Source organism: Hydra vulgaris, chromosome 03 (assembly GCF_038396675.1).
Source record: "Hydra vulgaris chromosome 03, alternate assembly HydraT2T_AEP".
Lineage (NCBI taxonomy): Eukaryota > Metazoa > Cnidaria > Hydrozoa > Anthoathecata > Hydridae > Hydra > Hydra vulgaris.
Window position 1 is genome coordinate 26241411 of NC_088922.1, and position 11090 is coordinate 26252500.

The 11090-nt window shown below is 24.6% G+C and overlaps 1 protein-coding gene across 2 annotated transcripts in view; it reads left to right on the forward strand.

The window, feature by feature from the left end:
• The first annotated feature begins 561 nt into the window (after positions 1–561).
• The window catches only part of LOC100209427 (sperm microtubule associated protein 2-like), a 43524-nt gene continuing 32995 nt past the window's right edge, over positions 562–11090 (forward strand). The window contains exons 1-4 of one of the 2 annotated variants that reach the window (XM_065792789.1): positions 562–603; positions 800–844; positions 1685–1735; positions 9859–9918. In XM_065792789.1, coding sequence (XP_065648861.1) covers positions 1704–1735; positions 9859–9918 — 92 coding nt within the window. In that variant the 5' untranslated portion in view covers positions 562–603; positions 800–844; positions 1685–1703. The remainder of the gene's footprint in view (positions 604–799; positions 845–1684; positions 1736–9858; positions 9919–11090) is intronic. The other variant, XM_065792790.1, reaches the window with a different exon arrangement.

Consider the following 11090-nt stretch of genomic DNA (forward strand, 5'->3'; position numbering starts at 1 on the left):
CCTTAAAAATTTCATTACTTCTATGTGATCTTGCGTGCCTTAATATTTTGAAAATCTCTTATTGTTTTTCTGCTCTTTTTTCTTTAAATTTTTTTCATTGTGTTAATGCAAGTTTTTTTATGGTAATTATTTAAAATAGCTAAAATAAAAGTAAGATGTTAAAAAAAACGAAAGAATTTTTTTAAGCATCTGTTCTGTAGTTATTTAATTTTAGGTCTCCTAGGTTTAGTCTTTTTGATGCTTTAAAAACATTTTATTTATTATTTTCTGAAACAAATTATATTGATAGGTTCATTTATTGATAAGTTTTTATATTCACTCATTCTGTAATTGCTGACACGATATACACTTCTCATACTTACAAATATTCTCGCAGCATTAAAAAATCTTGTTCATTTATAAAAAATTTGTTTATTTAATGAATCAAAGAAATCAATTTGTTTTATTTATTTAAAATAGAAACTAAAACAAAAACTTAAAATGGGCTGAACTTAAAAGCCTTTTTTCGCTAAATAAAAATATCTACATTTCATGAACACTTGATTTTGTTTAGTTTGTTACTAAGCGATATTAATTAAAATGTTCAAAATGGCGGCTATAACCGTAAATTCATTTTTTGTTAATGAAACACTGTGTAAAATAAATAACTTTGATAAGTGATTTTCTATAAATATATTATTACATTGTTTTAATGAGAATATTGAGCAATCTATTTTGTAGAATATTTTAAATTATTTGTATTTTTCTTTAATACTTGTGAACTTCGGACCAAAAATTACTATTGATTTCAATTTTTAAGGGGTGTATACTGATTGTGCAGGTGCGAAGGCAACTTATGATTTAGGTGATTTTAATTGAACTTATGATTAGGCAGGAATTATCTAAGAATGATAGAGATTTACAAACACTAAAATTATATATATACATACATATATATATATATATATATATATATATATATATATATATATATATATATATATATATATATATATATATATATATATATATATATATATATATATATGTATATATATATATACATATATATATATATATATATATATATATATATATATATATATATATATATATACATATTTATATATATATATATATATATATATATATATATATATACATATATATATATATATATATATATATATATATATATATATATATATATATATATATATATATATATATATATATATATATATATATATATATATATATATGTTTTTATCATTATTAACTTTTTTATAAAAATTTAAAAGACATTTTAAAAATTATTAATAATTATTGTGTAATAAACTGAAGTGCATATATCATCAAATATGTATTTAGCTATCTACGAAATGTCACTGTTGACATGTTTTAAAATAGCTGTGACTTTAGTCCATACATTGACTAAGGATTTCAGCAAGCGCTATCTACATATGAAAAGAATTTATGATAACTAAAATATGATTTTTTGCTGCAATTTATTGACAAACCAATGTATGTCTTTTTTTTTGCATATTAGGTGTCTTTCATGTGTTAATACTGCTTACCCAAACCCTTAGTCGATGTACTAAAGTCCTCATAAATTGGAAATTCAATATGACATGATCAGAAAGGTTTTATGTACATTTAAATCTGCATGAAATATTACCATGATTTTTTTTAATTATTATTTTAGATTATTTTAGTGTGATAAAATGACCAGAAAAGACTTGCTCAGTGAAAGAAGGTATTTATTTATTACTTTTGTTAAGTGATAAAAATGTATTGTCTTAATTAAAATTAATATTTATTTTAATTTCTTAATTCTTTTTAAAAATTTTATTTTAAAAAGACAGAAAGAAATTAACAATAATTCTTATTGTTAATTTCTATCTGTCTTTTTCGTGTAATTCAAAGCCAAAGTAAAGTAAAGTCAAAACTTCTTGATTTCCTGGTTTTTGATTGAAAATTGAAAAAAAAATTATGGGAGAGTAAGTTTTTATTATATAACTATCAATTAGTAACAAAATAAACAAATTCAAATGTTGATAAATTAGGCACATCTTTATTTAATTAGGCAAGACTTGAAGGCCTTTTATGTTAAGCCTTTTTCAAGTATTTATAAATAAAATTTCATTCTTTTAAATAATAAACCTTTTCTCTGTTTTTACCTTTAAATTTAAAAATTTAGATTTTAGAAAAAAAAGACATTACTTATAAAACACATTTTTTACAAACAGGTTTTATAAAAAAAAACATATTTATTACAAAGAAGTTTAAGAAAAAACACATTTCTTACAAACAGATTTGAGAAAAAAGAACTTCTCTTTACAAACAAGTTTGAGAAGAAAAAAACATTCTTTATAAACAGGTTTGAGAAAAAAACACAAGTTTCTTACAAAGATGGTCAAGAAAAAAAAAACATTCCTTATAAACAGGTTAATCAGTCAATGTAAATACTGCATTAGGAGAACATGCAAAGAAGTGCCACAATGCTTTAGGTATGTACATATATGTATATATATATATATATATATATATATATATATATATATATATATATATATATATATATATATATATATATACATATATATATATATATATATATATATACATATATATATACATACATATATATATATATATATATATATATATATATATATATATATATATATATATATATATATATATAAATATATATATATAAAATTTTCAAAACGCTAATACACAAGAAGCCAAATTTGGAGCAAATATAAAATAAATACGATTCCAAAAAGAAAATTCCTAAAATATTGACATTTAAAAACGTAACATCCGCTTTAAAATGAATAGACGTGTCTTTTCTCAAAGTAAGATTTATAATAAAAGTTAATAAAATTCTATAATTTGTGATTTCTAAATTTTTCTTAAATTTTCCACTTTATATTATATTAATAAGTTTTCGCTACAAGTTTGTAATGCTTTTCTTATTTTTTTTATTGTTTTTTTTATTTTCTTGCATCACTTTGCGTAAATTTTTGCTTCGTTCTATTTTTTAAATAAATTTTTCTTCGTAAATTTTTCTTCGTTAATACTATCATTATAATACTTATTAACTTTGCTTATTATCATTACATTACCTATTAAATTTGTTAGTTGTTATACATTTTTACCATTAGAATTTACCCTTAGTCTACGCTAGAAACAGAACTAGCTACCACAAAAGATGAAATTGCTCAACTAAAAAATACCCCTTAAAAACCCACCAACAAATGGTCAAACCTTTTTGATAAAAAAAACACAGTCAATGAAGCGCTGTTACTTTCAAAGGTAGCAAAAGAAAATTAAAAAAAAACGCGTATTGAAAACAATGTAATAATAAATGGGATCCCAGAAAATGAACAAGACAGTGATACGCATGACATAGCTGAAGTGGATAAAATTCTTGAAGTGCTTTGCCTAATTAGAAATGATGTAAAAAGTCAAAGAAGAATAAAAAGAAACCCAATCAAAAATTCTGCTCAAGCAGCACCAAAACCACTCGAAAAGATACTTACTAATTCATCCCAACAAATCGCTCTAAAAAATTCAAAAAATATTATAACAAATTATAGAAAAGTGTACATTAATGTTGATAGAACCGAAGCAGAAAGAATTCTTGATAGACAACTGCGAGCTGAAAGAAATCTACACAACAATAACCTTCCAAATATCATAACCAACTTAGACAGGAGGCCAACTAACAAGAAATATGGTGTTAACAATGGAAAGAAATTATATTGGGGAATACGTTGGAATGGAATCAAAAAAATTGAAATTACTTAATCTCACCCCTCCCTTACCTTCCAACCATTTCAATTTAAACGAAATAACATGTTACTATTGCAATGCCACTTCTTTAAACAATAAAATGAATGAGTTAAAGATACTTATTGCAACATTTAATTGCCACATAAAATCAATTACCGAATCATGGTTTAACACCATATCAGTTAACTCAATTAATAATTACTCTTTATACAGCAAAAACGGAGATAAAGGTCGTGGTGGAGGCGCAGCTATATACATTAGAAATGACTTGAACTCATTAGAAATTATTTACAAAGATTTATCCAAAGCAAAAAATGACCAAATCTGGGCTCAAATTATAATAAGCAATCATGAAACAATAATTATAGAATGTATTTACAGACCACCTAATTCAACAAATGAGGTCTCAATTGATATAAATAATTCAATACAAAAAGCTTGTAATCTAGTCAGCACAAATAAAAGTTTTAAGCTGCTATTTATGGGTGATTTTAAGCATCCTGACATTATTTGGAGTAATAAAGGCAGCAGACTTAGAGGGTCTGGTGAACCCTGCAGTATTGCATTCAAATATCTTATTGACTCTAACTATTTAACAGAAAACATAATTGAACCAATGTTTTCAAAAACTTTTTTAGATCTTATTTTTACAAGTTGTCCTAAATCAATCTACAATACAATAATTGGACCACCACTTGGCTCTACAAATTGTAATCATCTACATTCTTCAGTAAGCTTTAGCTTAATAACTGAAACAAAATATATTACAGTATATTGTAATGAATTAGAACAGTTCCATATGAACAAAGGTGACTTTTCAAGTATCTTGAAATGTTTAGATGTCTAAATTTTTAGATGTCTAAATTTTAAATGTTTAGATGTCTAAATTTTGAAATAATAATATTCTAAATTTTGAAAAACTTACTAATGACACTGATATTAATGATTTGTATGAAAAATTATTAACTGAAACTAATTTAGCTATGGACAAATTCATTCCTAGTCGAAAAAATGTTATTTCATGTACTAAATACAGACCTAATTGGCTAACTAATTGGCTAACTAAAACCCAAATAAGAATGAAAAAAAGCATTTGGTGCTTATTTTTAGCCTCAAATAAACAAGATTCCATCAAAAAAAAAAATTCATCTCACTGTAAAGCATTGAAGAAGCTTATAAAAGCCCAGAAAATTAATACGAATCCAATTTGATCAAATAAGCTAAATTAAATCCTAAATTAATATACCCATATGCAAATAGTATAAAAAACCAATCAAAAAATTTGTTTGCCCATCACAAAAGATGGGGTAACCTTAGTTGATAGACAAGAAATTTGCAATCAACTCAACCTCCATAATGTATTTAACTCTGTCCAAAATAATAAAAAATATCCTCACTTTAAATCAAGAACAGAATCAATCTGCCCATTCAACACTGATTTTTTTGAGAGCTCAATTATTAAAATAAAACTTGATTTGCAAAATGAATACAAACAAGCTGGTGCTGATGGGACCTACCCATATTTATTAAAAAACTCCTCAAATAGCTACTCAAAAATATTGTCTATTATTTTTAAACGTTCATGCGAATTAGGCTGCATTCCATGGAAATAAAAATAAGCAAATCTGTCACCAGTATTCAAAAAAGGAAGCAGAACAAACTCATCAAACTATAGACCCATATGCCAGATATGCATATGGGTCTATAGTTTGATGATTGATATATTTTGAACTGCCAGAAGTACTGACAAATTTCATTAAGCTTTTTGCAGATAATACAAAACTTATTGCGATCATAAAAAATTCATTAGATAGCATTTCAGTTCAAAAAGACATTGACGCAGCTGCAAAATGGGCTGAAGACTGGCATATGAAATTTAATAATGATAAATGTAAAGTTATGTATATAAGAAAAAAAAACAAATAACAACATTTGTAAACATAAATATTATATAGATGGTCAGGAATTACATGAAAACAATATCCGAATGTGATCTTGGTGTTATAATTACAAACAACTTAAAATGGGAAATCCAATGCCAAAAAGCCGCGTCAAAAGGTAATTGTATTCTCGGAATGCTTAAGCGAACTTTCACTTATTGGAACATAAAATCATTCAAGATTTTGTACACATCATTTGTAAGACCTCATCTTGAAACATTTTCTTCAGCATGGAATCCTTATAGAAAAAAGACATAGCAAATCTTGAAAAAATTCAAAAACAAGCTACTAAACTAGTGCCTGCTTTAAGTAAACTTAATTATGAATCAAGAATCAAAGTCCTTGGTTTAACTACCCTTAAAGATAGAAGAATAAGAGGAATGCTAATTGATTATTTTAAAATTTCCAATACACACACAATTCCACACTGGCATCATCTCCAAGGTCCTGCAGGAGCAATTAGAAATAATCAACACCCCATCATTAAGCAAACCAAGATTAACATTTGTTAAAGAGAATTTTCCTTGACTAATAGAATCGTTACATATTGGAGTCAACTACTGAAAGAAGTTGTTGAGGCTGATAATGTCTTCCAATTTAAAAATAGACTTGATAAACACTTATCATAGTGATACCAATATTGAAAAACAATTGGACTGCCATAGTCTTCAAATTATTTGTTAGATTCACAGAATATTATTCTGTCACAGTTGTATCTATAATAAATAATAAATACCTTGTGCTCAAGTGGCAAAATACCTCAAAAAATGCCCCAAATTGTTCCTAAATTATTTAATTTAGGATCAAATTAGATTAAAATTTTTTTTCTAATATGATCATAATGGTCCAATTTTTTTTTAGTTTGTGTATCTTGATTTTTACATAACTGTTGTTTAAGTTAATAAAAGATTTTGCATAATTTAAGCAAAAATAAATCTTTTTTTGCGTATTTGTGCAAAATTCTTTTTTTGCGAATTCTTTTTATAACTTAAACAACAATTATGAAAAAAATAAGAAAATACAACAATCTAAAAAAAAACTTTAGACCATTATGATCACATTAGAAAGAAAAATTTACAAAATATTGAGATAGACTTTGCGCTCAAAGCCAAATAATTTAGGAACAATATGGGCACTTTTTGGGGTATTTTTCTGCTTGAGCATAAGGTAAATGTCAATATTTGCTCCAAATTTGGCTTCTTGTGTATTCGCGTTTTGAAAACTTTATGTTTTTGAACGCTATATATATATATATATATATATATATATATATATATATATATATATATATATACTATATATATATATATATATATATATATATATATATATATATATATATATATATACATATATATATATATATATATATATATATATATATATATATATATATATATATATATATATATATATATATATATATATATATATATATATATATATACATACATATGTATATATATATATGTATATATATATATACATATATATATATATATATATATATGTATGTATATATATATATATATATATATATATATATATAATATATATATATATATATATATATATATATATATAGACCTATAGTTAGTTGTCTTTGGGAAGAGCGGAAGGAAAAAAGTGATTCTTACGCCAACACATACGTCCCTTTTAATTACTTTTGACTTTTGTCCAACATTTGCGTGTTGTCAGAAAGTAAAATCATTAATTTAATTACAAATTAATCGTTTTTTAAAAAAGCCGCAAAAACGCAAATTTAATTGACCCTTTTTAAATACACTATTGTTCTAGAAATAAAATATAGTGTTTCAGCAAAATGGTGTCAAGAAAACAACATTTGTCTTTCTATCAATGAAGCCTCATAGTTGATTTGAAAAATCAAGGAACATCCTACCATCAGATCCAAAAAGAAACAGGAATTCCTTTTATGACTGTGTCCTTAATTGTTAAGAAGCATAATCTGATTGGAACCGTTGCTAGTGTGGCTAACAGAGGACAAAAATGCAAAACATCCAGTGCAATTGATCGCAATATCATCATTAATGTGAAGAAAAATAGATTTGTTTTGGCAGCTAAATTAGCTTTAAAAGTTCAAGAAGATCTCAATATCACAGTAACCCCTCAAACAATTAAAAATCGTATTAGAGAACAGAGATATAGAGGTAGAGTAGCTCAAAAAAAAACCTTTTTTAACTGCAATACAAATGAAACTTCAATTAGAATTTGCAAAGAAGTACGAATAAATGCCAATATCATATTGAAAAATTTTTTTGTGGTTAGATGGTCAAAATACAACCTCGTCTCATTGGATGGAGTTCAGAAAGTGTGATAAAAAAAAAGAAGAAGCTCATAAATTAAGTTGTTTGCAAGGTAGTGTAAAGCATGGAGGAGGAAATGTGATGGTTTGTGGTAGTATGAGTTGGAAAGAAGTGGGGAAATTGATATTTATTGATGAAAAAATGGATGCTTAAATGTATTGTGAAATTTTATAAGCCAACTTGTGACTATCTACTAAAAAATTGAGAATAAAAAGCGATTTTAGACTACAGCAGGATAACGATCCAAAATATCCCACTAAGAAAACAAAGGTATACTTTGACACAAGTAACATCAATGTTTTGGAATCTCAAAGTCTGGACTTGAATACTATAGAAAATTTGTGGTATATTTTTGACGTAAAAATTGGTGACCAAGCATTTAGATGCAAAGACGACTTGAAAGAAGCTATAATGAGCGCTTGGGATAATATAACAACAGAAAAGACTCAAAATTTGGTCAACTCAATGCCAAATCGTCTAGCTCAAACCATTAAAGCCAAAGGAGGCCCCACTTGATAGTAATTTCCATGAAGTTAGATTAATTTGACATTATTTTTGAACTGTATGATTATTTTTTATCAGTTAATTCACCAATACACAAATAAATTCTTAAAACAATACTTAATAAGGTATCTAAAAAAAATTTCAAATATTTTAATGGACAACTCATTTTTTTGATGCAATCTTTAAAGTTATAATTTTTTTAAGTGTACAACGTTTTTTGCATACTGTATATACATACATACATACATACATACATACATACATACATACATACATACATACATACATACATACATACATACATACATACATACATACATACATACATAAATACATACATACATATATACATATATATATATATATATATATATATATATATATATATATATATATCTACACATATAGATGTTTATATATATATATTTATATATATATATATATAAATATATATATATATATATATTTATATAAATATATATATATATATATGTATATATAAATATATGTATATAAATATGCCTGTGAGGCCATGGCGCAGTGGTTAGAGCGCTTGCTTAAGTAGCAGGAGATCCAGGTTCGAAACAAACTCTGGACATATATTCGCGTCACGGTAAGGAAGGAGGCATGAATTTCCTAGTTAAATGCACTTCCGCGGTGCTCTGTGACAAGACCATTAGGACTTCTTGGGGCACCTAAATATCAAAATAAAGAAATAAAATACATATATATATTTATATACATATATATATATATATATATATGTTTATATACATAAATATATATTTATATACATATATATATATATATATATATATATATTTTTTTTTTTTTTTTTTTTAGATTATTTACCTCCCCAAGGCCCGAGGGGGCCACTACAGTCGAGGAGGCTACTCATTTTTTTGTGTTTTTTGTTTTTTAGTTGTTATTCGTGGTGCAACCCTCTCTCAACTCTTTAACTCCGAAACACGAACCTTGCCGAGCAAGGCCGCTGCGCGGAGAAACTAAGTTGTATATATATGTATATATATATATATATACATATATATATATATATATATATATATATATATATATGTATATATATATATATATATATATATACATATATATATATGTATATATATATATATATATATGTATATATGTATATATATATATATATATATGTATATATATATATATGTATGTATAACTTTTATATATATTTACAAAATTTCATGTCTTTTATAACAAGAACAAAAACAGTAATAATTATTATAACAATAACAGAAATGTTAAATATGTTTATTTTTTATATTTTTCAGAGAACGAATTATTCAGTTATCAATGCCTAAAGTTTCTAAAGCAGTATGGGCTACATTAGGGTATATTTGATAAAATTTTTGTTTAATGGAATTTTAGAAATATCATAATTTTAACATCATAACTGTTAATGAGTTTCTATAATCTGTCTTTATTGAATTTTTATTTTGGTTTTATCAGATATAATTTGAAACTTTAAGGAGAAAATAAATAGTTTATTTTTTTAAATTGTGTACTAAAAAAGTCTATGGTTCAAGAAATCATTGTTTAAAATGTTTAAAAACTTATTTATTTTTTTAAAAATTTTAAATAATAATAAAATTTACAAAAAAAAAAGCAAACACTTTTTTTTTTTTTTTTTTAAACTATATCAATAAAAATTTACAAATGCTTATCGTAAATTAATAGAATTTGGTTAGGTGTCACTCATATAGTTACCAACTAGTCAATAGAGTGACGCCTAAAAAACATAAAAAATATAAATAAGAGAGATAAAAAAGAAAAGATTGTTAAATAAATAATAATGATATATGTAATAATTATAGTAATAATGCAAAATAGTAATAATAATAATAATAAAGTATCAATAATATTGAGAACAATTATAATACAATATAAATTGTATGTGCATATCATAGATAATAATTATATATAATAATAACATAAAATGTAGCAATAATAGCACAATAATAAAAATAATAATAGTTATTGAATTTGGGATTTACAAGAAAGTTAAGATGAAAGTTAAAGGACAAAAAGTTGGTTGAAAAAAGATTTGAAAAGCTGTGAATGAGCTGTATGAATCAGGAAAACATAAAGATATAACAGAATTCCAATCAATTGAAGTTTTAGGAAAAATTGTAATCTTTTATTAAATATCAGCCATATAGCTAAAGGATCAATATCCATGTTGATTGTCATTGTTGCTCTCAAAAGAGATATTACTGTTTGGCTCAAAAACTTTGCTAATAATAGTATGAAAATTGATTGAAAATGAGTTAAAAGGGTCAGAGCGATGTCCTGAGTTCTTTAAAATTACGAACTACATATGTCATTTTCCAGCAGACTGGAAAACAAGATTCAGCTTGGCATTTTTTAAATAGTTTAGAAATCATTGAAGAGAGTTCTGGAAAACACATTTATAGAACTGTAACAGGAATGTTGTCAGGACTACAAACTGTTAAAGAGTTTAAGTGAGAAATAACTGTATTAATCCAAGCCGAAGTGATTTTGA